At 47.6% G+C, this 27900-nt stretch overlaps 1 protein-coding gene across 1 annotated transcript in view; it reads left to right on the plus strand.

Annotated features, from left to right (window-relative positions):
* Positions 1-4220: 4220 nt before the first annotated feature.
* Positions 4221-27900, plus strand: part of SRRM4 (serine/arginine repetitive matrix 4) — a 145513-nt gene continuing 121833 nt past the window's right edge. The window contains exon 1 of the mRNA XM_046638732.1: positions 4221-4351. Coding sequence (XP_046494688.1) covers positions 4221-4351 — 131 coding nt within the window. The remainder of the gene's footprint in view (positions 4352-27900) is intronic.

Below are 27900 nucleotides of genomic sequence, written 5' to 3' on the forward strand. Positions count from 1 at the left end.
GATCATTAGGGAAAAGGATACATAAGAATCTCTTTAGCTCCTGCTCTTGAGTGCCTGCATTTGCAAATCCTAGAATCACTTCTCCCTCATCTCCCATTTTACTAATGAAAGAACAATACCAGTCAAGTAAAGAAGCACCCTCTAGATGTGGATGGCAAATTGGTTTTATGTGGAATACCAACTGCCACCAATTAGTGGTGGCTATCTAAAGAATGTGTTGAGAAGGATTCTGAGGTCATGTCCCAGAAAGAGTGCTGTGATGGACTAGCGATGTCTGCCACTGGCATAGCACAGAGGACAAGCAGCAATTGTGCCACATGTTTGTATCACTAACCAGCATATTGATGGGTCTCAGTTTATGAGGTGGGCTGCTTGCACCTGAGAAGACAGAGAGCAATACCCAGAGGGAATTAGAACAAGATGGTTATATTCTGATAAACTGATGGAAGAACTGGAGTTTGGGTCATATTAGAGAAGCCAGACCTAAAGACTAAGTCACATGTGGTACAATTGCTGCCTACCTCTGTACTTTGCTGGTGGCAGACATCACTAGTCCATCACAGCACTCTTTGTGGGAAAAGACCTCAGAATCCTCCTCAACACACGTTCTTTATTTTATTATTACTATTTTTTTTTTTTTTGAGGAAGATTAGCCCTGACCTAACATCTGCTGCTAATCCTCCTCTTTTTGCTGAGGAAGACTGGCGTTGAGCTAACATCCGTGCCCATCTTCCTCTGCTTTCTATGTGGGACGCCTACCACAGCATGGCTTGCCAAGTGGTGCCATGTCCGCACCCGGGATCCAAACCGGCAAACCCGGTCTGCCGAAGCAGAACGTGTGAACTTAACCGCTGTGCCACTGGGCCGGCCCTCAACACACTATCTTTAGATAGCCGCTACTAATTGGTTGGAGTTGGCCTTCTAGACTTGATGAGGTGGAAAGAAGACAAATGTTAGGCAATGGGGATCCAGAAGGTGAATTAGAGTGACAATTCCAACAACATCAGCAATAATAGCTACCATTTAATGGGCGTTTGCTATGAACTGGACACTGTGCTGAGTCCTTTACAGGTAATATTTCATTTAATCCTCACAACCACCATATGAAGGGTGCACTAATATCTCCATTTTGCAGATGGGGAAACTGAGGCAGAGGTTAGTGACTAGCCCAAGGTCATCCAGCTAAAAAGTGGCAGAGCTGGGCTTCATACCCTAGTTCTGTCTGACTCCAGAGGCTGTGCTCTTAACCATGCAAATAATAACTATTTTTTAGCAAACTATGTTCCAAACACTGTCCTGTGACCTGTACATGCATTAATTCCTCTCATCCTTACAGCTAGTCCATTTGAACACATGATGTTTAATCTGTATAGAATCTTCATATTACTGATGGAGAAACTGAGGCCCAGACAAGTGAAGCCATTCCTCCAGGATCACACAGTTAGGAAGTGGCAGAGCTGGAATTCGAACCCAGGCAGTCTGGCTTTGAGGCCCTGAATTTATCACCCAAGGCTCCTGATTTAGAAGTCTCAACACCTGTGCTTCTCAGTGGGCGACTCACGGGTATCGAGCAGTTTTCACACAGCCCCGCCCTGGAATGCCGCGTGTCCCAAGGACCCCTTCCTCCAAGCTAAAACAGAAACTGTATTTTTCACAGACTTCTTTGCTCCCTACAGATCACCTTGGGGAGTCGCTTGACCATCCTACACCTCAACTTCCTCACCTTTAAAAGGGAGTAAGAGCTTCCCCTCCAGCCTCACCTGGCTGCTGGCTACCGTTCTGGGATCAAAAGAGGCAGTGCTATGCAAGTAGAAACTTTATCAACATTCTAGAAACTTAGAACAGGAACAGGCTGGGTGGGTAGGATTGCCTCTTGTGGGGGGATAGGATCCCAGCTACCTCTCCCCTTCAGGTGACTCAGTTCAGACCCCAAATGTCATAACTAAGGGTGGTTTTAAATATCCCAGGCTCTGCTGGCCTGGTAGGGAAGTAGTTAAACTCACGTGCTGGGCTTCGGCAGCCCAGGTTCGTGTCCTGGGCGCGAACTTACACACCGCTCATGCTGAGATGTGTCCACAAAGAAAAACTAGAAGGGCCTACAACTATGCACTGGGGCTTTGGGGAGAAAAATAAATAAATAAATATTCCAGGCTACTTAAGGAGCCAGCTCTCAATGAATTTAAAATGACATTGATTTCAGGGTTGGAAATAGAGCCTAAGAGTGATAGCAGAGTGGTGCATTTCTGGCGGGCGGGAGGGAAGTGGGCAGAGAAGTCTAGTCTCCACTTTCCTCCACCTCCTGGCAGGGGCAACCGGCTTTAAGAAGCCCGCAAATGCATCTCTAGTTGTCGACCAGAAGGGGTCACTACAGAGCGAGCGGCATTCTCAGACACTCGCAGAAGCAAGCTCGCAGGTATCCAAACGCGTAGACACGTGTCCAAACGTACATAGGCTTCTGGACCCGATACTTGGTCACTCCATGGTTCTTCCTTCCTTCTCCTTCTCCTCCCCCATCTTGTTCTCTCTGCCTTCCTCCTCCCCTTTCGCTCTCATTCCCCTCCTGTTCCCTTTCAAAGAATTTCTTAAGTTCACATTGGTGCCCCGTCCCTTGGTCCCCATCGCTATCAGCATTAGCGAGAAGCATGGGTTTATTCCCGCTGTGGCCGAGGCCCGGTGCCAGGCGCTTGGAGGCCCTTAAGACTTGGCGAGGGCTCCTTCCGGGAATTTGCAGCTTGGGGAGTGGGAGTAACAACTCTGCTGAGATTAAAGGGCTCCAAGGGAGCGACGGGCTGAGGGTCCTGCAACTAACTCTTTTTCTTAATGAAAACCCTGGGGATGAAACTAGAGAAATTGTGCCCAGACCCTCTGCGTCTAGGGCTTATTGGTGATTCTAAACTTTAACTTTCTGGGATTAGGGTTGAACTGGGAGGGCGTAGAAAATGGGAAGAGAGACCAAAAAGTATCTATCCTGTAATCCTCAGAATCCCCTGCAAATCCCTCCGGCGAAGCGCTTTTCTTTTCCAAAACGGACTCCTCTCCCGAGACGAGCTGCGTTAAGAAAAGTGGTTGCGGTCAAATTCCCCAGGAGTGGATGGGGTGGGGTGAGATGGGGGAGTGGGGGGTCTCTTTCCTTTGGACGGGTTTGGCAGCGAGGACCCGGGGCTGGCTGGCTGTGAGGCACAAAAGAAATACCTCTTACAGCGCCGCGTGCACAGATGTAGTGCTGCGCCCCTCTGCGGGCGAGGGCCCGGCTCGGCAGATGGCGAGAAGCCGAAATGGTGATGGATTGTCCATCAAATGGCACTTTCTGGGTGGTGGGGATCTCTCGGAGCCCAGGCACAAAGAGGAATGCAGGGGACCCCCTTTGCTGGTGTAGGCAGTCCCTCCCAGAAGTGGGGGGGTGCGGGGTGGGGGGGCAGATTGGCGTGGGCGGGTAGGTTAAGTTTTTTACTTTCCCCCCTCAGTAGAAGATCTGTTACAAGACTTGCATAGGGGCTGGGCGGGGGGAGTCGGCCGGGTCCAGAGGGCAAGCAGGGAGGGGTGGAAGAAGGCCGGCGATGGTGGGGGAGGAGAGCGGACTAAGAAGCAGGATCTCCTGCCTGGTTCCGTTCGGGGTGCGGGGATTGCTTCTCTAAGGGGTCAGCGCTGCAACTCCGTCGCCGCGGGGCCCTGGTGACAGGCGCACGCCCCGCCCTTTCTCCTCCCAAGACCTGCTGGCTTTTGTTATGCAGATGGCGGCAGGAGGCAGAGCCGGAGGAGGAGGGAGTTGGTGGCGAGGAGGAGAGACGGAGAGGGGGGAGGAAAGTGCAGCTCGCGCGACCAGCCTCCTCTTCCAACGTCACATTGTGCGAGAGACAAAACCCGGGCGCGCCTGAGCTCACACGCGCACGCACACACAGACGACCCCGTCGCCTCTTCTCTCCCGGCGCTGCCGTGAAAGCCAGCCCTGCCTTCCTTTCCTGGGGCGCGGAGGCTCAGCAAGCTCAGAGCGCAGACCAGAACCAACCCAGAGGGCGAAGAAAGCCGGCGGACAAGCCTTCTTTCTCCCCTGCCTGCCCCTGGCTGAGGCGCCCCATCCCCCGCCCTGAACCCCGATCTCTCGCACCGCACCCCTCTGGGTGTGACACGGACAGAGCCCGGAGCCGGGTGTGCCCCCGGTTGGAATCAGCGTTTCAGCACTTCGGACAGCGCCCAAGCGCCCTGGCCCCTTCGGGTTGGCTATGGCGAGCGTTCAGCAAGGCGAGAAGCAGCTTTTTGAGAAGTTCTGGCGAGGAACCTTTAAAGCTGTGGCCACCCCGCGTCCCGAGAGCATCATTGTCGCCAGCATCACGGCCCGCAAGCCGCTGCCAAGGTAATGACCTCCTTCTTAAGAGGGGACACCCTGATGGTTCCCCTTTCTGGCCTGTGCCCCAGAGCCCTCAGGATTGGATGCAGGCAGCTGGGCCAGGGCGCCTGTCTTTTCTCGTCACTACTCGGTATCTCCCGCTGGAACATGGGAACTAATTGTTTATAGGAGGTGGAAGCTGGTGAGAAGGGCCAGGGAGTCCTTAGGAGGAGCAACACTCAGTGGTCTGCTGACCTGGCAGCTTCCATTCAAGAGGTTTTTTACTTTCTTAGAGTGGGCGGTGTAGGTGGGATACAACTTGATGGAGAAACTTTTCTTGGTATCACAGAGCTCAGAGGACAGGGGCAAGAAGAAATGGTGGATTTGAGGTGGTTAGGAGTGTCGTGAAAGAAGAGAAGAGATTTGAACCAGCTCAAGCAGTATTTAGAGATAGTGGCACATTCTATACTCAGCTCAGAAACTAGCGAGCTCTGAACATTTTCACAAAAGCCCATATGCTGTTCCCTCAAATACAGCCTAAACAGCACCCTCCTCCACGCCTTTCTGGCTGCTGCTGCTGCTGCTGCTGAATTCTCTCCTCTCCAGCCTCCAAAGCCTGGACTCCGAGCTCAAAAGTCAGGGAGGAGCCTTCCAAAATCTTGAAGATGGTCTTGGAAGAGTTTTATTTGGCTTTTCAAAAAGGACTTGATGGCTTTGAACTCAGGGATGACAACAGATCCTTAGACGGTGGAAATAGTGTGATAGGCGAGAATAAGGAAAGAAGTGAAAGAAAGGCAGAAAGAGGGAGAATAGGATGTGGGCTGAGACAGAGAGGAGGTTGGGGAAAACAGAAGCATTCCAAGATAGAGAAAACCCAATTCTCTTTATAAATCATCCAATTTAGAGGAGTTTGAGAATGAAAAGAACAAGGCTGTGCCCTCTGTCAGGGAAAATCAAGGCGGTATGAAAACTCATCTTTTGCTGGTGTTGGATGAGTGGTTCCGTGAGAGAAAAAGAAAGAAGTGGACCAGGGGAGACGACGTGGAGGATTTATTAATCCTGGCAGGCTATGTTAGGGAGTAGATTGAAAACATGTCTGGGAAAGTGCTTCGGACAGGATGCCTGTTCTGGCACAACTGAATCTGAACTTTCCAGAGGGTGTGGGGTGGACGACAGGGCATCATATCTAAAGAATCCAACTCAGACTGGAGAACTTTTCGCAGTCTGATAGGGACTTCGCTCATACAGTTCTTTAGAAAAATGGGTGCCCCATGCTGGGAATGGGTGGACTAGAAACATGATGGGCACAAGCGTCAGCAGCAACCAGTATTTGTTGGGGGGGGGGCAACCTTCTGACATAGGCTGGAGAAGAAGAACAATAACACCAAATGCTGTCAAAAGCTGAGGTTTCTGTGCTTTGTAGAGAGTTTTGACATCAGCAGTTTTATCTTCCTGGGTTTCTGCCATCCATTCCACCTCCGGAGTGCACCTACTGTTGGCAAAGCATGTGTTGGCCAAAGAATGTGCCCTTGTGGAAGAGACCAAAGGGAATTTCACTGGAAACCAGAAGTGTGGCATTTGGTCCAGAGTCTTCCATGTATTTCAGGGGTACAGGGAGAGGAGAGAAGATTCCTGGTAGTATTTTAATTCAGAAAATGCCTAATGGCCACCTAGCTTGGTATCTTCACCCTTTGCCTGTCACTCTGTTACTGCTGTGCCCTTTTCTTGGTCATATTCTCAATCATATGAATTGCCCACAGTGTCTCCCAACTCTCATGCATTCTGTAGCATTATAAAAATCCTAATTTAATCCATCTGAGACCCATAATAACAAACCCTTCCTACCCAGGTGTCATTTCACTCTCGGTGCCTTTTAATGTCCTGGGTCTCCTTTGCCCTGGAAACCACTCCTGAGGTGAAAGTCTGAGCCATAAACCCCTAATTTATGTCATGCTGGAAGGATTCTCTTCAGTACTTCTCTACAGTGGCTTCTCTGTAGAACAGATTCCAGTTTTATAGCTGTTACTCCTGGTTTGGGGTGGAGAGTGAGCAGGGAGTATTTGTATTCAACTCTTCAGGAAAGGCTGGGATTGAGTTGTCTTTTAACAGGCTGTCTATAAAACTCAAATCATCCTCATTCTCATCCATGCCAGCCACATCCAGTGATGGTCAATTTCCACCTCCTTTTTAACGTTCAATACTTACTAAAGGGTGAAATTACCATGTTTCTAAAGCAGAGTTCTTAAGAAGGAAAGAGAGAGAGAGACACTGGCATAGCATGAGCTGGGCCCCAGTGGCTTCCTCTGGAGGCAATCTGGGGACTTGGTCTCATCAGAAATGTTGTTTAGTTCCATGAGTCAAGCCCAGCTCCCAGATCTGCAGGGAAATGGGGGAGGGGGTGGAAAAACCACGAGCCAGTCCTATTGGTTACACACTTAATATTTGTTTATAGATGAGGGCTACCCCCTGAATGAACTTCTCTAGGATATTTTAAGTCTATCTTTGAAGATAATTTAGTGCCAGGATGGAAACTTACATTCAATTTGTTGATTTCACAGCAATACGCATACATCATCCATCTGCACTCCAAGCCAGACCTCCCCTGGTCCCCCCTTCCTCTCCCCCTCTGTGAGGCATACTTGATGAGGCAATAGCTTTATAATGTATCAAATTGCAGGCAGATGTCTGACTCAAATGTCAGAACACTATAGCAGAGTGGGAGGCAGTATATCATAGTGGTTAAGAGCTCAGACCTGAGTTTCAGACAAGCCTGTATTCCTGTCCTGGCTCTACCATTTAGCTGAGAGTCCTAGATGAGTGGCTTTACCTTGCTGAGCCTGTTTTGTCAGCTTGAAAATAGAAGTAATAATAGCAGCTGTCTCAGCGCGTTAGGAGGTTTGGATCAGGTAAAGCACTGCCCACAGTGTGTGGCGCATAGTGACTGTTTGATACACGTTGCCTGTAAAACAAACAGTTCAGAGCTTATAATGGCCAAAGGAAATCAACAATTCCTTCCGGTATTGTGTTTTTCATGCCTACCCACTTCTCTCCCAGATAATGCTGACAATAAAAACTGTGGGATTCAACTCCAGATGGACAACTACATTGAGATGGAATTAACACACAGGAGGTAGAGTGGGAGTGGTCCCATAATTGACTTCCCTGAGGGAAGGTTAGCTGCTTTCTATCTTTCAGTTAGGGGGTGGGAGGCTGGTGAAGAATTACCTGGATTCAGAATTGATTGGCACAGCATCTTTACAGAGCATTCTTTTGGTTTGTTTAGAGATGACCAGGTATTGCCAGTCTAGAGAAGGCTCAAACTCCTTGAAAAGGACAGTTTTAATCCCTAGTTCCATCAAATGTAGAGTGACTATGTAATTTATCATTCATTTCAAGCGTGAAAGGGGTTGCTGTGAATAGTTATTTCGGGATGAAAGATCTAACAGGGACCATCCCAGGCAAGCCAGGATGAGGATTGCCATAGTCAAACCTCGTCCTATACCAGCTGGAAGAGAGCCAGCACGAATCAATAAGATACTTGGAGGGTAAGAGACCCCCTCTTTTGTCCCCACCGAAGAAGTATAGTCATTTTGCGTGGCATTAATTAATTCTCTGTTAATTTCTTAGTCCACAAAAGTTTGTACCCAAGAAGTTTAGGCTCAAAGTGGAAAACCTAGTGTTTGAGGCCAGCTCAAATGGTAATAATCATATCGACGAGCAGTCGTTGAGGACTTCATGAACATGTAGAAATCACTGGAAATTAGCCTATCAATTGTTTGTGGGTCCATGAGTGTTTGTAAAGGGCTAGAAAGGCAGCCCTCTTAAATGAAAACAGCGTTCCCTTTAAAATTCTTTTGGCAAGCTATTAATTTTCTTTGAGAATCTTTTCTATGCAGAATAGTCCAGAAGCAGACTTCAGCCTAGTCCCTGTCCAAAGGGTCATACATTCCAAACTATTGGAGATTTTACTGCATAAAGGGAAAGATGGCCAAATTGTGAGGCAGGAAAAATGCCTTTGAACCATTTAATTCAAGACTTCCCTTTGTGCCAAGGGATCAGTTAGCACATTGGTGCTGACTCTGTGCCCGGGAGCAGAGTGAGGGGCTGTTGGGAGGTGATTTCCTGACATCCTGTGGCTGAGAACCAGTGTCCTGAGGGTCATGGAGAATGCTTACTCGATGAATGAGTATGTTTCTCTGGGAAGCGAGTATTATTGTTCTGGTCAAACCTTTCTCCTTCTGAAAGGTGAAATTTGTTGAATGGTGTACAGGAGTCAGTGGAGGAGGGGGTGTCATTTCTGACACTGCTCTTTTCATTTGGCAACTGTCCTATCTTAGAGACCTGGGCTGCAGTAGATGTTGGATACATTCATCGAATGAGTACACATCGTGCAAATCCAGCATCGGACTAGTTCTCTCCCGGCCTCACCCCCAGTCCTGACATGGAGATTCTGATCAATGCAACCCGGGAGACACACATACTGCAAATAGATTTGACTCTCGCTGGTCTCACAGTAAAGCTCTCTAGATATAGACATCTGTCTGGCTGGGTGAGTAGACATGTTGGCAGGAAGTGTGGGGCAGGAAGTCAGACTAAATGCCACCTGGAAGTGCTTTCAGGCCTATGTGAGTCTCCATTGACTCCACCCTGACTCTAGGCCACCAAAAAGGGGGAACCTCCCTAAAAGCCAACTCTTATAATGAGGAAAGAGGCCAGGGTCGTGTGCCTTCTGCTCCATGAGCACCTCAGGCATGCCGCCCGGCCGCAATCAATTTTAAAAACATCCTTTCTTCCAGAGTGGCTGGATTTGCCTTCCTGTGAGGTGGAGGAATGGGCAGGGGTTTCACAAAACCAGATTTCTTTGTTAGTTGTAAGACTTTCTCTGAGGTGTGAGAGAAGATTTCTGAGGTAGAGGAAGTAGAATGGTTAACAGCCTGGGCTCTGAAGTCAGATCTAGCCAGGCTGAAATCCTGCTGGGCGGCTTCCTAGCTTTGGAATCTTCCAGTCGCTTCACCTCTCGGTGCCTCAGTTTCCCCACCTGTGAAATACTCATCTCACAGGTCTGTAGTGAGGAATGAATGGGACAGTTCATATAAAGGACACAGCACAGTGCCTGGCACAGGCCAAGACTCCCTAAATGGTGCTCTTGTTGCCACGACAGGAGCTACCTGGTGAATGGAGTGGGAGGCGGTGCTGAGCCCCCCACCGCCTGGGCTGGGGTTGCTTGGTGATGATGGTGGGGGTTCCTTGGCCTTGCCACTTGACCTCCCCAGTGCTCTCTATTCATTTTTAGATATGGTTTTGGCATTCCCTAAAGAGCCACTGGAGATGTGCAGAGCTGTTTAAAAAAATTGGACAGGCCGGATAGCAAACTAATCAAAAGAAATGTTTCCTTTTACTGTTTGCAAACACTTCATGGCTACGTGACTTTTGGCAAGCAGCTTGACCTTCTCAGTCTTGGTTTCCTCATCCATAAAATGGGACTAATAATAGCAGCCACCTCCAAGTGCTGTTGAGAAGACCGAATGGGCTAATTTATGGAAAGTGCTGCTTGGCACACAGTAAGGGCTCCATTAACGTTAGCTCTTACTATTAATAATTATAATAAATTATAATTATTATAGTTTTTATTATGACTACATGCCAGGCTTATCGGGGAGGAAAAGATGAATGAAATGCAGTTTCTCTCTTTGAGGACCTCGGAGCTGAGCAGCAAAGGTAGACACCAACACGAGATATGAGACATGGGCAGACGGTGTTCAGTACTATAATGTAAGTAGGAACAATGGAAGGGACTGTGGAAAACCAGAGACAGAGAGACCCTGAAGGAGGAATAGAGACTCTTGCTTATCGTCACAGAGTTACCCTTGGTTATCTGACCTGTAAAATGGGAATGATTCTTTTATTTCATCAATTTTACCTGTAAACGCAAGGGATGACCAGAATGAATAAAGCCTTTATGCACAATAGACTCTCAAGAAAGACCTTTCCTTTTCCCAGGAGGAAAAGCAGGTTCAACTCTCTGGAGGGGACGTTATCTGCTGGGAGAGTGTAGGTAGTGCTAATGAAAGGGGGCTGTGGACTGGAACTGCCTCTATAATATGTGTTCCAACTCCCCTGCCGTTGGCTCAAGGATGCAAATTCTGGTGTGGGCCATTAGGCTTCTTGTCCTTCATGGTCTAGCTCTGGCTAATATGAAAGCCGGTCTGCATCCCCTGAGCAACCAGTGATGGTGGGGGGATTGGAGTGAGCCCACACATGTCGAAGATAAAATAAACCACAGGGGAATGAATGTGCAAAGTGGAGGAAGCCGCCTGTGTGTGGCTGAAAAACAAAGTTGTACTTTCATTCATTCAACAGTTTTATTGAGCTCCTATTCGATGTAGCAATGAATAACATGAAGTCCTTGCTTTCATGGGGGAGAAAGACAACAAAGGAAGAAAGAAATAATATAAGACGAGGTGGCAATAGGGGTTTAAAGAAGCATAAAGCAGGGGAAAGGGACAGAGGGTGAGGGAAGGGGCTGCTTTGTTGGATGGAGTGGTTGGGGACCTGAATGAAGGGAGGGAGCAAACCATGAGGATAACTGGGGGAAGGTGTTTGAGACAGAGGGACCGGCAAGTGCAAAGGCCCTGGGGTGAAAGCATGCTTGGTGTATTTGAGGAGTAGCAAGGAAGTCAATGTGGCTGGAGAAGAGTGAGTGAGGGGGAGACAGACAGGAGATGACTCTCTAGATGCGGGCAGGAAGCAGATCAAGCAGTTAATCTTCTAAGCCAGTTAAGGACTTCCCAGTCCTCAGCTCCTAAGCTGGGGGCCAGGAGGGCACCCCGGAGGGGCTCCTGCCCTCTCAGTCAGGGTCCTGGGTCTGATCTACTTCTCTCGGCTCCTCTCTGCCAACTCTAACGCCACCAGCGATGACTTTGAATAGCAATGTCAGAAGCTTAGCTGGGCCCGTTCATGTGTTATGGACAAGCATGAAATTTACAATCTCTCTGATTGTGATCAATCAGATTAGGAAATTGAAAAAGACACTCTATAGACTTCCAAACAGCAGTGGCAAATCTCGTTCCCATGACAGTGAGGGTTTGGTCTATCTTATCCGTGTGCGCAAATCTCGACTATCCCTTGCGCCCAGTGGCCCCCTTAACTGCACACCCTTGAAGCCACAGTCGGCTCGCTCTCTCGCGCGCGCTCTCTCTCTCCCCCTCCCCCACCCCCACTTGAGATTTCGCTGAGGGAGCTCCCATATGCCACAGCCTGTGTGCGGAGCTCCGTGAAATAAAACACGGAATTAAGATGTCATAGAGACAAAGCCAAACCAAATACAGGAACAATGGCGAACCCTAAAACAGTCATTAAGCAATTCATGTCTACATGTGTCTGTTCAAAACAAATATTAAGATCCTCTGGACGCAAATGTTTCTCATCAGGAGAGTCCCCAAGTTGCCAGATTCCCAGGGCTTCCATCCCACCGACAGCTTTGCTGAGCAGAAACCCCTACAGATCACTGTTCTGTGGCTTCCTTAAAAGTTAAGCTCAGGCGGGTGAGCTGGAATTTTACAAGATAGTCACCACTCCTACAGGAAGAGAGGTGCCATCTGGGCCTGATGTGTGTGTATTCATGGAGTGTGTGCACACGCTCACGCACGGCGGGAATGTGTGTGCCGAGCTTCTTATGCTCTTCTGTGCCCAGCCTGTGCTGAGCATGTTTCATCTGTTATCTATTCCATCCTCACAATAACTCCAGGAGAGAAGCATTTTTAAGACCCTATTGTACAGATGAGGAAACTGAGGCTCAGCGAGTGGCAGTGACCTGCTCAAGGACACAGGGCTGGTGAGAGTCAGAATTGGGACAAGAGCCCAGAACTCTTAACTGATGTGTTTACGGTCGAGTACACTTTGCAAAGGAAGAAAAACAGACCGGGGAGGTGAGGTGTGGCTTGTCCAAGGTCACATGGTTTGTAAGTGATGAAGCCAGGATGTGAATCAGGTCTGCCCGATTATAACTATGTTCTTCCCAACCTGCTGCACTTCCTGTCTCTGTGGCTTGGGCGTTAAGATTGTACGTGTTTTTGTTGTGTTTTGCTCATCGTGTTTTATGTCCAATCAGCTTAGGCATTTGTCATTGTTATAATCTCATCTCATTACAGTCCATCCTTACCCCCTTATCCATTCTCCACATTGGGCCAGAAGGACCGCTTTGAAAAGCAAGTCAGACCATATGCCCTCTCCCTCCCCCCATCTAAAGCCCTCCATCGCTATCACTTGGTTTGTAGAATACAGAGCTGACTCTCTGCCAAGGCCTGAAGTCTCTTTATGGTCCAGCTCCTGCCTGCCTCCCCAAGATCATTTCTAAAATGCTGCCCCTCACTTCATCTGCTCTGGCTGCACCCCACTCCTTTTAGTTACTCAAATTTTTTATGCCCTTCCTGCCGCAGGGCCTTTGCACATACTGCCAGGAAAGTTCTCCCTCTTCCCTCATGCCTATTTACACCTACTCTACTTTGAGATCTCAGCTCCAATGCTTTTTCCTTAGGAAATCTTTCCACAATGTTCCAGACTAGGTCACACCCCACATTACAGACTTTCTTATCACTGTAGCACCTCTTTGGTTCTCAACGCTTTTGTAATTTTATATTGGTTTGTGGGATGATTGGTTAAAGTGTTAATACACTGAGAGCATCAGGAGGATGGAGATTGTGTCTATTTTCTCATTGGTGTATCTCTTTCACCTGATACATAGCAGGGATGCACACAAATATTGATTGAATGCATGAATTATAACACTTTCCCCTCATCAAATCATTTTCATGCCTAATAGTCTGAACCATATGGGATTGCCAATATTCAAAACCAGAAATGCTATTTCCTTTGATTCTCAGGAGAACTGTTTGAACTATTGAGGATGGGGACCATGTCTGTTTCCTTCCTTGCTGTATCTCAGCACCTAGGACAGTGGCACATGGTTGGGGATCTTTAAATGTTTGTTGAATGAATAATTAACGAGGGCATGCAGGTATAAGGTCGTGGTACAGATGCGGAAACTCAGAGACCTGCAGAGGTACAGCATCTGAATTTTAGAGCTAAAGGACCTTAGAGATCATCCAATCTCCTCATTTTACATGTGGAGCACAGAGGGCTAATGTTTTATAATATTCATAATGTATTGGAACAACAGCGTGCATGCATAATTTATAAATAAATACACATATATGGGGGTTTCATTCTCAAAATTTCTTACCGAGAGAGACATGAGATCAAAAGATCTTTAGGGGCCTTTGATCTGACTCAGCTCCTCATTTTGCAGATGGGGAGACTGATTCCCACAAAGGCGGAGGCTTTGCCCCAGGTCCGTAGCCTGAGTCAGCCTGGGTGAGCTCTGGGATCAGTGGAGTGTTTGCTCAACAGCAAGGTTTGTGTTTGAACTTCCCTGCTGTGATCAGGTGACCAGACACCGCTCTCTCTTGCCACCTGCCGTCCCCACTGTGAGATCTGGCATCCTGCCCCATAAAGGCCTCCTGTGGCATATGCTGCTCAGAGCCTAGTCTGGGGACCCTGATGAGAGGTCCATCTGTACCCAGCCTGTGCCTAGCAGAGCAGGTGAGCAGCCCTGGCTGTTTCTGGGATCATATTTCAGAGCTTCCAGCTGATAAGGAGGCTTTTGTTTGCTCACGCTCCCTGCCCCAGCCTCCCTTTCATGGCCAGGTGGCAGGTGATTCTGGGGCCCAGCCCACTCCCGGAGCGGGTGGATATCTTGGCCCAGGACACCTATGTACCATGTGGACAGTTGTTTCTAGCAGGAAGTCATCATCAAAATAACACGTCCCGATGGTCAGCTCCTTATCAAGCAGGGTCCCCTCACTGTGGCATTTAGTCCACAGACAGGATGGGAGGAGGACCAGAGGGGGCATTTGAGAAACTCAGATACAGCCTCTTTATAGCTGGGGAGACTAAGGTACACGGCGTTCCATGGAGCATCAGAAGGTTAACGCCAGAGCTGTAGCTGAAATATGGGCCACCCGACACTCAGTTCTAGGACAGCACACTGCTCAGAGTCTCTTGGAGAAGAAGGCAGGAAAATTAATTTATTCCCATTTTACAAAGAGGATGAGTGAGGCTCAGAGATATGAAGTGATTTGCCTAAAGTCACACCATGAAATAATGATATATTGTTATTATTGGTGCTGTCGTGGTTAAAAAAATGACTATTGATCTCATTTGATCCTCACAACAGTAAGGACCATTTTTATGTCCATTTTGCAGGTGAAGAAACCGAGGCTCAAAGTCTTATAAAGACCCAGAATAAACCCTGGGTCTCTTGACTCCAAGTTCAGCGTCTCCATCCCACTGTGGGTCAGAATCTCTGATGCCAAGAGCATGGGGGGAATGACATGACCATCTGTGGTCATTGGCCAGCCTGCACTGCCAGTGTGGCCCCCATTAACCCCTCCCCCTTTACCTCCACCTTATCACTGAGAGTACTAGCCTCATCTCCTTTTCAACCGCCCCAGTATATCCTACAGCTTTTTCCAAAGTGAGGAATCTCTTAGAGTAGCAGGGATTGGAGTGGGACCCCAAAACTGCAAAAGGGGACCCAGTGCTCAGGAGCCTTAGGAAGAAGCATCATTGTACCCTATCACTGCAGGGCTTAAACGGAGTGGAAATGGTCCCCAAGCTGCAGTGGGAGAAGCGTGAGTCTGGGAGTCTTTCCATGGGGAAGGTTACGTACAACTCCAAAAGAAAGATCATCTTGGCAACTAAAAGAGTTATGGGTGGCCTGAAGAGTCTTCTAGTCCCGCCCCGCCTAACTCTTCATTTTATGGAAGGAATCCAACAACCCAGAGTAGTTAAGTAACTTGCCTAAGGTCTCACAGGCAACTAATGCCATAGACAGTGGGCTCATTTTAGAGCACCTGTGGGTTCCAGGAAAGAGAAAAAGAGCTAATATGATTGTCATCTGTTGCCTGCACCCATCTGCCCCAGAACAGTGGCTGTTCCACCCCAGACCTACAGCATTTATGGCCCTTTAGCAAATTAACTCTCAAACTGTCCCCACCGGTGGTTTGAATGCAGGAGCTAGAGACTGATCTAAGTGCTCCTAGATGCTTTTGATGTTTTCCATCAAAAAGACAAGGACTTCCGTCTTGTGGCTTGGGCAAGATGCCATCGAAGCCACCCTGATGTCTATTTGCTACCTCCAACTCTGGTCCAAAAGAGCCTCTTGCCTTCCCTCTCCCTGGGAAATTTTGGTGCCCTGCATCCCTGCTCTCAGCCTCTGCCCAACCATCCCGAAGGAAGGCATCACCTCCTCTTCACCCAGAAGACGTTACCTTGACACATGCCAACGGAAGGGGATGCATAGCTGCATGCGTTCAGGCTCTGTGGTTCATGAGCTTGGTTTGAATTCTACTACACCATCGATTAGCTATGTGACCTTGGGCAAGTCACTTCACTACCCTCAGTGACCTCATCTAGAACATGGAGACAAAAATCTCTAACTTGGGTGATTGCGGACTCCTGGTATGACTATTTGGAATGGTTGCCTGTGGACATCAGGCTCATGTTCAAAAGAGAATCAGTTTGCTGGAGGGCGAGGGCAAAAAGACACTAAGATTATACACCTAGTCAAGAACCCTAAATATCAGAGCTCATGGGTTCCATTCCCTTTTAGATATATGGAAGAAGTAAGGCTCAGAGAGAGAGATGCACTTGCCCAAAGTCACACAGTGAATCAGAACCCAGGTCTCCTGCCTCCCAGGGTTCATTTCTCTGCCTCAGTGACCTCATGAATGTCAATTTTTCAACTTCTTCATCTGTCAAAGTTTTAATAATAGCTACTAATAATAGTTTCTGCTACTGTATGCCCATAGTTACTGTAATAGTTACTATACATAATTGTTACTATAGGCCCATCACTGAGCAAAATGCTTTATCTGCAATATATCATTTAATCCACTCGACCATCCTTTGAGGTAGCTAGATACTATGACTATTCCATTTTGTAGATGAGGAAATTAAGCATCTGAGAGGTAAGTAACTTGCCTAAACTCACACAGCTAGGTAATGTCAGAGATGTGATTTGAATCTTGTGCTGGTAATTCTCATTAACTCCTGTTGGGAATACTTGCCCTGTCAACCTCCTGGCACAGGAAGGAAAGATCAGAAAAATTAGGAGCACCATATAGATATGAGGAAGTTCTTTTCTTTTTCTTTTTGTTCAGGAAGATTAGCCCTGAGCTAACATTTGCTGCCAATTCTCCTTTTTTGCTGAGGAAGATTGGCCCTGAGCTAACATCCAAACCCATCTTCCTCTATTTTATGTGTGGGATGCTTGCCACAGTATGGCTTGATGAGCAGTGCATAGGTCCACATCCGGGATCCGGGCCGGCAAACCCCGGGCCACAAAGCAGAATGTGCAAAGTTAACCACTGTGCCACTGGGCTGGTCTCTAGAAACAAGGAAGTTCTTGACAAGCTGTTCACATTTCTCAATATGTGACTCCATTCTGCTCCATCCCAGTGCCATAGAGATGCATAAGAGAACATGGCTCAGGATGTGTGTCCACTGGTACTGCACAGTTTTTATTTATTTATTTATTTATTTATGCATTTATTTATTGAGGAAGATCAGCCCTGAGTTATCATCCACCACCAATCCTCCTCTTTTTGCTGAGGAAGATTTTCCCTGAGCTAACATCCATGCCCATCTTCCTCTACTTTATATGTGGGACGCCTGCCACAGCATGGCTTGATAAGCGGTGCATAGGTCTGCTCTCGGGATCTGAACCAGCGAACCCTGGGCCTCCGAAGTGGAACGTGCGAACTTAACCACTGCGCCACCAGGCTGGCCCTTCAGTTTTATTTTTGAGTGAGCAAACTCACTGAGGGAGTTTGATGCTACGTTAGTATAGCAGCCTTCCTAGAAGAAGGTTTTCCCAGGGAAGGGAGAGAGCAACCAGGAGAATAAGCTCTTTTTTTGAGTGGGAAATGTGAGGCTTCTAATTGCAATGCCTACCTCAGTCTGACCCATTTAGGCGCAGCCATTATGCAATCATGGTCATTCTTCACAGGCACAATACTTTAAACTCGCTGAGAACTTGCATCATACATCCACCCACCCATCATCCATTCATCATATATTCCCTCATCATCTATTCCTCTATGCAGTTATTTCTCCATCCACCACCTAGGCTCCATCCATCCATCCATCCCTTCATCCATTGATCAAGAAACCATTCATTCATTCACTATTTCATCCATACATTAATCTATTCTCCAGCTATTTGTCCATTCATTCATTTCCCAATTCTTTTCTTCTCCCATCCACCCATCCATTTATTCATCCAACCAACCAACCAACCAACCAACCAAGCAACTAACCAACATTTATTGAGTATTTATTTCATGCCTTTCTTCACCATTTCTCTATATTTATGATAAAGTAAGGCTATTCATTTCCTTTAACAGATGATAAGGAATATCAGCTCAGAGAATTTATTTTTCAAGAACTTACAGGCATGAAGCCTGGTTGAACCTGGTCTCCCAGTCTTAGTTCTTTCCGTGACACGTAAAACTTCCGGTGGTTCATTGACGCCTTCATCCAGCGCTGAGCTCTTACTAGAGGCAGAGCATAATAATGAATAAAATTTTCTCTACTCTCAAGTTGCTTACCTTCTAGCAGGGGAGACATGTCTATAAATAACTAGCAATTAGCAGGCGGCGCAGGAGTTAATATTGTCAAAAAGACAGTTAAAGTCTGAACAGGTAAAGTGATTTGCCCAAGGTCATACATGTGAGTTGTAATGCCATGCAATTTTAGATAGCTCCTATTCATAAACTAAGCTCTATGCTAAGTAGTTTGTAGATAGTATTTCACTGTATCCTTACCCCAACTCTATGCGGTAGATGCCATTGTCCCCATTTTGTAGGTGGTGGAAGTGAGGCTCAGAGGGTTTAAGCAAGTGGGCCAAGGTTATCACCTTGTAAGGCTCAGAGTTAGGATTCTAGGCCAGATGTGCTTGCTGCTGCAGCCTTTTCTCTTACCCAACACTTTCTTCCCGAGAGGCAAGATATGGAGCGCAAAATTTCACTGGTGGGGCCTGGCTCTTGTCCTGCTTTCAAGTTTCTAGATGATCACTTGAGTGGAAGCTTACCCCAAGACTGGGCTCAGGCAGAGGGGTAAGGGACTGCCAAGCAGTGAAGCTGATGTCATGGGGCTGGGTGAGGTGTTGCCCAAGGTATTGATGGTCCCCTCCCACACTGGGAAATCACTCAGAAGGAGAATCGGCCAGCGGGAAGTGCCTTTCATGCTAGAAGTGCTCTTTCCAGCAAGACGATTATTGAACCATCCATGAAGAGGGATAAGCCTTCAAGACAAGGAGACGAGATATGGATAGTTAACCATGTGTTTTCGTGACCAGAGTTAAATTCAAAGATGGCAACGCAGAGGACCACAAGCTGAATCATTGGTGTTGAGGAGGGTGGGAGAATAGATACTTGTTGAGCACCAGGATTTCCCACTTCCTTGCACTGACTTGTAGGGCGATTCAAAATAGTTTTACATTGTCAGTGAGAACACAGGCCCTGAGAGGTTATTTTACTTGCCCAAGGTTGCCCAGCTCGGCAGAGCTCTGGCCACTGGCCATCAGTTCACACATGTTACCATGGAGACGTCCGTCATTCCTGACCACGTGGCACCTGTCTGGTCTTTGGGTCTCTCTCCTTCTCTCTCCTCTCCCCAGCCCAGAGGCAATCTCTTTCTACTCTAGAGAAATCTTTATTCTTTTGTGTTTCTTTAAAATTCTCTCCTAAGTCCATAAATCCCATTCTAAAGGCTTTAACTTTCCCAAAAAGCAAAGGCTAAAAGCACTCTCATATTCTTCCTGTTTTCAGCCCTGACACATCTTCCCATTAGGCAGTGAGGGTAGAAGCCACGATCAGCTTAAATGGTAAAAAAGAAAAGGGGAAATATGGGGAGGAAAAAACCCCCACATAGATCAGTATCTCAACATATTACCCCATTTCACATGCAATATCCCTTTTAAGCCCCTTAAGCTTCTGAGACAGGTACTATTATTCTCTCCACTTAACAGATGAGAAAGCTGAAGTTCAGGAAGGTCGTGTAATGTGACTTCTTCAAGGTAACACAGCTAGGAAGCGGATCCACGATTCAAACCCAAGCTTGTGAGGCTCCAATAGTCAAGATTTTAACCACCGTGTCCTTCTAACTTACTACCTGTGGGGGAAAAACATCAAAATTGCCCAGAGGGGAGAAGCGACTTGCCCCAGATCATTCAGCAAGTGAGCAGAATAGGAGCCAAGTTCGCTGATCAGAGGCACATCGATCGGTACCTACATTTAATGGGCACCACCTGCATGCGTCTGAGCCTATGCCATGCAGTTCGGTCTCTAAGGAGGTTATGCTCATCACCTAAGAAAAAAATTCAAGAGGTAAGAGAGATTCCTTAGAGTGTCAGCCAAACTACAGACCTATGCAAATGAGCGTGTAGAGGGAGAATGGCAAAAGTTCCATAAAAGTTCCATATCAGAGTGTCAATAGCTTCCATCAATTAGTAGTGGTTGCCTGGAGCACTGTGTTAAGATGGCTCCTGGGGCTGCATCTGAGAAGAGTAGTGAGGAGCCCTTAATGGATTTGATGGATTAGTGATTTCTGCCATCGGTGCAGGAAAGGGAGGTGGTAGTATGCGTGCGATTTATTTAGTCCTGGGAAGGGAATGCTACAGCTCTGGGAAGAATCAGATCAAGCACCAGCCATCGAACACTTACTATGCTGTTGGTGCCGTGCTCTTTGCGTTCATTATTTCAATTAATGTCCGTCACAGGACACCCTTCCCACATTTTACAGATGAGAAAACAGAACCTCGGAAAGGTGAAATCACTTGCCCAAGGCTAAAGAAGCTAGTCAGTGGCTAACCAGCTCAGATAATTACTGTTAAACATATAAACCATTAGGTTGATGAATAGAAATGTCAATAAATGAGCAATCTCGGAGCCTGTTAATTAGTGTGTGAATGTATATATTTGGCCAGAGGGCTTTATCTTGTTTATCTCCATACACCCAGCAACTAGCACAGGGCCCAGGACACAACTGATGCCCAAGACATACTTACTTAGAACCATGAACAGACATTGTGCTAGACACCCCAGGAGGGGTGGTCTAGAGCGTAGAGAGATTTGGCTATGCATACAGTGGTGTCTGGCCGCATATCCGGTTGTGTGAGCAGTGCGGAATAGGGTGCAGAGGCCAAAGAAAAGACCCCGAGACAGCGTGCAGACATATAGGTTTATTAGGACTTATGTACAGGGAATGTCCAGGGACGGCTGGCTGGCTGCAGTTATGCGCCTGCTACTGCGAGCAGAGAAGGGGTTGCTACTATAGGCAGGGGAATAAAGACTCTATATGTGCCAAGGACTGTCCTTGGTACCACCGGCACTCCGGGAAACAGCAGCTCGCATGGAACGGCTCTGTATTCTTTCAACATGTGATGTTCTTTGAGTGGGATAAGTTAAGATCCAGGTTGGCCCGGCTCTGGATCATTACACATCTCAGAGGGTTGGTGTCCTGCCCAGACGGGGGCCAGGAGGACACATGGTCACAATAGGGCACATAGGCTAGTGCCGCTACAAATGGGAACACGTCTGCTTCAGTGCTTGGCACATGATAAATATCTGTTGAATATTTGTTGGCTATTGGGTGGGCTTCGCACGACAAGGGAGACAGTCCTGGTAGAGACAGGGCTCAAGGACCAGCCTGCCCACTGCTGATCCCAAGATGGCAAGCCAGGCGGACGTTTCATGGTCTCCTCAGGCAAGCCAGGGAGCTGAAGCAGGACAGGAGGAAGAAGCGGGGATCCTGCACCAAGGGAGCTATTTCTGGCTTTGTGTTCCGCCAGCAGGATGGGGAGGCTGCAGGGGCCGGATCCGCTGCCAGGGCTCTGGAACTTGGAGTCAGGACAATGCCAGCTTCCTCTTGCCCAGAGCACCTGAATGCCATGCAAGAGGGAGGGCAGCGGCGAGGTGGTCTCAGGGAGCCCGGTCTTCCCCCACCATATCTTTTCCCAGCTGTGTCAAGCCTGTGTTAAATTTGGGGGTGATTTATCTTATCTGAGGAGTTGGCATATTGCATTTTTAAAGAGCTTTATATTATGAAAGCACTGTGAGATGGGTAGAATTATCTTTTTTTCCATTTCACAGATGAGAAAACTAAGACTAATAGAGTTATTTCTAATAATAACAATAACGGCTACAACAACAGTGTGAATCAGACGTTGTCCTAAGCCTTTCATATAAACTAACTTGTTAAAGCTTCACGATGCCCTGTAAGACAGGGAACATTCTTATCTCCATTTTGCAGATGAGGAAACTGAGGTTCAGAGAGGTCAAAACTTGCTCAAACCCAGTCCTATCTGACTCCAGAGCCCAAACACTTAACCTTCCTGCTATTCTGCCTCCTTGTCAATCAACTCATTAACTTCTTAATTAATAATTTGCATTTATGTGGTTTTATATTTTGCAAATACTTTATGCGTATTTGTGCCTCTGAGCTGTGCTCTAATACTGTAAGGTGAGTGGAACAGGTATTGTTTCTTTCTTCACACCCTTTGACACATCCAACGTGGTCCCTGAGTTGGGAAAACACTTTCTGCCCTGCTCTGTCCTACACATTGCAGAGTACGTGGGACATATAATACTTGGAACAGCAGCAAAGTCCCCCCTGCACTGTACCATATCGCACTTCCCCAAGCCTCAATTTTATCATCTCTAAAATGAGGAGATAACTTTCTTCCAAGGTTACTGTGAGCTTTGGAGATGATAAATTGGAAAAGCGCCTAACACACCTGGCACATGAAAGAAGGAGCCAGTTGCACCCCTCAGAGCCTGATGTTTTAGAGAAGTGAGCAAATACTTCTCCTGCTGGTTCACTTTAAGGATAGGAATGAACAACTCTGAGCTGACTGTCTGGAGTTAGCCTGGTCATCTGTCACTGAGGACTAGCACCAAGTTCATTCTTAGCATCCTCTTCTCACTCCTTGCGTAGCTAGTCACTGGAAAGGAAGGGACTTGGACCCGGGAGCCTGAAATCCCCAATATGTTTAACCCCAGTGGACCCTGGGTTTCCAGTGACCGGTCCTGTATTAAAGACCTTGGTCATATTGGTCTCCAATTGGGCAAAGCCAGACCAGAGCCTTAGCCAGGATCGTGTTAAAATGCAAGAGGCACCTCTAGGAAAATAGAGGCAAAAAGAAGAACACAGAAAATGTATAAATGTATTTACCATTGGAACATAGACTGACCTTGTGATTACGAGTCATCTAGCCATGCACAGCCCTATCCTTGGCCTGTAATTTTGCTTGTTCTGGGTTTTCTCAAGAAACAGCTAGAGATGGAGGCATTTCCCCAGAGCCTAACCTAAGTGCAGGCTCAGCACTGTCCATGGTCACAGGGTTGCTTGACCAATAGGGGAACCTGGGAGGCAGGCCACTGGAGGAATGAGGACTTCCTTTCACCTCCCATCTTCTTTCTTATGATTCCATCAGAAACCACTGGAATTGATACCCAGCACTCTTTTTCTCCAAGGAACTCTGACCATGAGAGAGTGTGAGCCGGCTGCTTATACCATTTAGACTCAATATGCAGAATAGGTGTCACCTGAGACATCCCAAGAAGGTCATTAATTTGAATAGTGTAGTTAGGGTTAGGCAAGACTAGCGGCTATAACAGATAAACCCTGGGGTCTCAGTTGCTTAATATGATCCAATCATTTCTTGCTCCTATCTTACTCCTATGTGGGTTGAAGGAGGGCTTTGCTCCGTGGAGCCATACAGGGACCCACCTCCAGAACATAGCTTCAAGGTTACGGGGCGCGATTCAGCTGGGAGAGGAGGAAAGTGAACCAAGGTGGAGAGGTCCCACTTGCTATTAACTGCCTCAGCCTGGAAGTGACTTCTCTTTACATTCCATTGGCAGAAGCTAGTCACAAGGTCCCACCTAGGTGCTAAGAGAACTGGAAAGTGTAATCTGGTAGCAATGTCTGGGTGAAAAGGGAAGGAAGTCTGGTGCAGCCTCTCTCATATATAGGAATTGCCTTTCATCCCTGGAATCACAAACTAGGTGAGCATCTGAGGCCTCTCTGCTAAGTTCTTTCTCCGTATGAGTGGAAGAGGGCAGGAAAAGTAAGTTACTATTTATGAAGCATTTACAGTGGTCCAGGCACTGTGTTAAACTCTTCACACGCATGAGAGTGTTTAATATATTAACTCTGCCAAGCAGATAGTGTAGACAAGCAAAACCCTGAAGAGAGGAAGTAATTGATCAAGATCACATGGCTAGAAACTGCTGGAACTGGGATATGACTATAGGTCTAATTCTAAAGCCTGCGCTCTTAACCATCAGACCACACTGCCTATGTGAAGTGCACCTTCCAAAATGTTGGGAGGATTAAACGTGATGATAGAGTGATTAGCCCAGTGCCTGGCCCGCCATTAATGCTTATTAAACATTGGTTACAAAAAAGAAAACAAGAACAAAACTTGACTGTCAGAAAGTTTCTCTTGGATCTGTGGGAAGTAATCTCTCCTGATTGGTTTTTCCTCTGCAAATGGGTATCTCATTTATTGACTTGCTCCTTCAGTGACGCGTTTATTGGGCGTGTTTAACGTGCCAGAACTGATGCCGTGCACTTGGGATGTGACGATGAACTAGATACAGACTCTCCCCTCAAGGAGCAGAGTTGGGATGTGGGATGGATTCATCCTCCCAAAACTCTTGGAGATTCTAAAAAAGGACACTAGGTTCTCAGAAACTTGGGGTCTCATTGGCCAGTTGAGATGGGACGGAAACCCAATTGATTGGAAGGGTCTGTTTCCTGTTTATGGGGCAAACCAAGTCAGTAGGCGGGTATAAGGGACTGTAATATTTTTATTTAGGTCTTTCCCAAAAGTTTTTCCTTTTCCTTACAGTGACCGAGCCTTACTTCCATACCAGTTCAGCTGCAATAGACATGATTATATTTCTCGATTACCCCAGACACTCTCAGTGGTATAGGGCTAGCACGTGATCCTAGGAGAGTCAGTCTCAGCCCTTCTCTGGGATCAAGTGTGAGGGAGGGGACTCTCTTTGGGCTCTGGGCGTGAGAAAGGCCAAGCTGGGCGGGAGTAGTAATAGCAACACTCAGCACTCGTGGAGCGTTTCCCCCAATGCTGGGCACCGTGCTAAGCATTGTATATGATTATATGCGTAATCCTCACAACCACCCTATAAGCTGGGTACGTTTTCATCAGCCTCATTTTCCTGTTGAGAAACCTGGTGCTCAAAGAAGCGACAGCACTCGTTCAAGGTCACAGAGCTAGTAAGGAATGAAGCAAAGATTTGAATCCCAGGCCCTGTGGTCACGCCCAGCACACCACATTGCCACCCATCAGCTCTGTATAGCTATATCTGGGTCTCCGGGAGGAAGGGTGTGTGGGAGAGCTTTGTTAGGCTTGGGCTACAGCCTGTGGGCAAGGCCCAGGGGTAAGTGGATTGGATCTGTCCACTTGGGCTGCCCTACCCTGCCTCCCCTTTTCCGCTCAACAATAGTATCGCCCAATCAAAGTGCCCAAACGGCATAGCTATGTACCCTCATGGTCTCCAGCATGTCCCGAGCCTCTGTCCCCAGGGTTCTGTGGCATCGTTGATTCTTGATTCTCTCAGGGACATGCTGCAAAAGATTGAAGTCAGCAATTGCGTAGATCGCTGACTATCAAAAATGAGGGCAATTTGATATCTATTTTTGGTTCCTATCTCCCATACTTGCTATCTCCCAAGGGTTTGAGATTGTTAAGGAGGTGAGCTGGTAGAGGTTAAGCTGCCAGTCCCATGAGCCTGGTTATGGCCCTGGTTCTAAGATTCTGAGACCGTGGAGTCTACGGTTTTTATATTCCACGGATCCAAGGTGCATCATTAGCTGAGCCCTGTGGGGTCACTCCCGCTTCCTGGGGGTACATTGTTCATTAGGACATTTGATTCCTAGACTTCACAATCCTAGAACGTCTCCCTTTGTGCCCAAGATATTTGTGGGCAGGACTGTGAGTTCTGAGGAGTTCAGCTAAGCCTTGAGGCTTCCGATGGCAGCTGCTCCTGATGGCGGGTGGGGGAGGGGTGAGGGGCGCAGACTGTTCTGCTCGCAGGAGGCCTGGTTTTCTTTGGATTTCTACGTTCATTTGGGTTTCTCTATTTTCCATCCTGCAGCTGCAGATCTGATGAGAGAACTAGGTAGGTCAGGGTGAGGCGGGGCTCCAGCCTCATTATTTACAGGCAAAGAGAGGAGCCAGAGTATGGCAGCCCGCACCCAACTGGTCCAAGCTCACCTAACAAGTCAGCCAACAGCCAGGATCGAACCCGGGGAAGAGACAACCTTTCCTCTACGTGGTGCTCCCCAAACTCAGAAAGGAGAGCCAGCACAGAAAAGGCCCCTTGCTTCCTGCTGAGAAAGAAGTGGGGGATGATTTCAAAGGCAGAAGTAGAGATGATTTCCAGAGCCTGAAAAATAAAAACGTCCCAGTTCCCACCAAGCCACAGCCTCTTCTTCTAGGATCTACTTTCCTTTGTTCCGTTGGCAGCACCCCAGCCTCCCCACTCCATTATGATTTCACTGTATTTCGGGGGCACCCAACTGGTTCACCCAGAGAAGATGAAAAACGCTGCCAGCAGCATCAGAGCCTCTGTGGCTGCAGATTCCAGTGTTTGCAGTCGCAAAAAAGCCTAATTTGAAATAAACATAATAAAAGTTTTACGACAGGCTTGGTCAGCAGTGGTGTGGGCTCCCCAAACTCCAGCTGACTCTGGGGGAGAGGGGAGGGGACGGCTGGGAGCAGACTGCCTTCTGGAGGCCTCAGCTCAAAGCTCTGGGGAGTTAACGCTTTCCTGTCCTGAGCCTGGAGAGGATGGATGCTAGTGTGTCAGAGCTGAAGGGGCTTCATTTGACAGAGGAGGAAACGGAGAGAAACCCAGCTGTCACAGCTCTTCTGAGATAAGTGGACTAGTTGCTGGGGAGGCTGTAGGGCAGTGGTTCCCAAACTTAGCTGCACAGTGGGATCACCTGGAGGTATTTTAGAAATACTGATGCTGGGCCAGCCCGGTGGCACAGTGGTTAAGTTTGCATGTTCCACTTCAGAGGCCCAGGGTTTGCCGGTTCGGATCCCAGGTGTGGACATGGCACCACTTGGCAAGCCATGCTGTGGCAGGCGTCCCACATATAAAGTAGAGGAAGATGGGCACGGATGTTAGCTCAGGACCAGTCTTCTTCAGCAAAAAGAGGAGGGTTGGTGGCGGATGCTGGCTCAGGGCTAATCTTCCTCAAAAAACAAAAATACTGATGCCTGGGCCTGATGTCCAGATCTTCTAATTTAATTGATTCGAGGTGATATGGGGCATCAGGACTTTTTTTTTTTTAAAGATTGGCACCTGAGCTAACAACTGTTGCCCATCTTTTTCTTTTTTGCTTTTTCTCCCCAAATCCCCCCAGTGCATAGTTGTATATTTTAGTTGCGGGTCCTTCTAGTTGTGACCCATGGGATGCTGCCTCAAGATGGCCTGGCAAGCTGTACCATGTTGGTGCCCAGGATCCAAACCGGCGAAACCCTGGGCCCCGAGCAGAGCGCGGGAACTCAACCACTTGGCCACGGGGCCAGCCCCAGGATTTTTTAAATACTCCTTAGGTGACTCTAACGTCAGCAATGATTGGGAACTGCCGGTGTGGTGATGAAGAGGCAGACAGATCTATGTTTGAATCTTAGCTCCACTGTCTTATAACTGTGTCCTTGAGCAAGAGATTTCATACATGTGAGCCTGTCTCCTTCATTGGAGCTAACAGTAATATCTACTTCACGTAGAGTCAAAGTGGGGATTAAATGAGATAATATACATGAAGTGCTTAAAGCCGTGTCTATCATGTTATGTGATCAATACATGTTGGTTTTATTATTATTATTGCTATTTTATTACTAATATATCATCATTCCAAGCACCCATGTTGGGAAATGGAGGATCGAGTCACAAGTCCATTGGTGGATGAATTAGGATTCAGGAGATCTGATTCTCTTTTTGACTGTTCTGACAGCAAACGAGCTGTGTGACCTTGGGCAAACCTCTTAACCTCTCTGAGTTCAGTTGCCTCATCTTTGCCAGATGGGTCCAACAGCCCCTGGCCATCTACTGTCTAGAGAAGTTGTGAGATTCCAATAAGATAATGGATTTGAATGAGCTTTGAAAATGCGAATGCACCAGAGGAATTTGAGATATTGTGATTATGACGGCCATTTCATCCCCTCGTGCCCTGGCTGGCCCATCTGTTCTGGGAGCTTTTAGGTCTCTCTCTGCCTCCTTTGGCCGCCAGTCCTGAGCTGCTCCGTCTGACATTTGGGCAGGTTCCAGGCAGGATTCTGTTCCTCCTCCATCTGGCCCTCACGTTAACTCTTTACTCTCCCCTCTTCTGGTCCACGAGGACCAAGGTCTGGCGCCAGAGCGTGTGGTGATGGTGTGTGAGAAGGGATGCTCATCTTACTCTTTTCCTGGGGT

Source organism: Equus quagga, chromosome 15 (assembly GCF_021613505.1).
Source record: "Equus quagga isolate Etosha38 chromosome 15, UCLA_HA_Equagga_1.0, whole genome shotgun sequence".
NCBI lineage: Eukaryota > Metazoa > Chordata > Mammalia > Perissodactyla > Equidae > Equus > Equus quagga.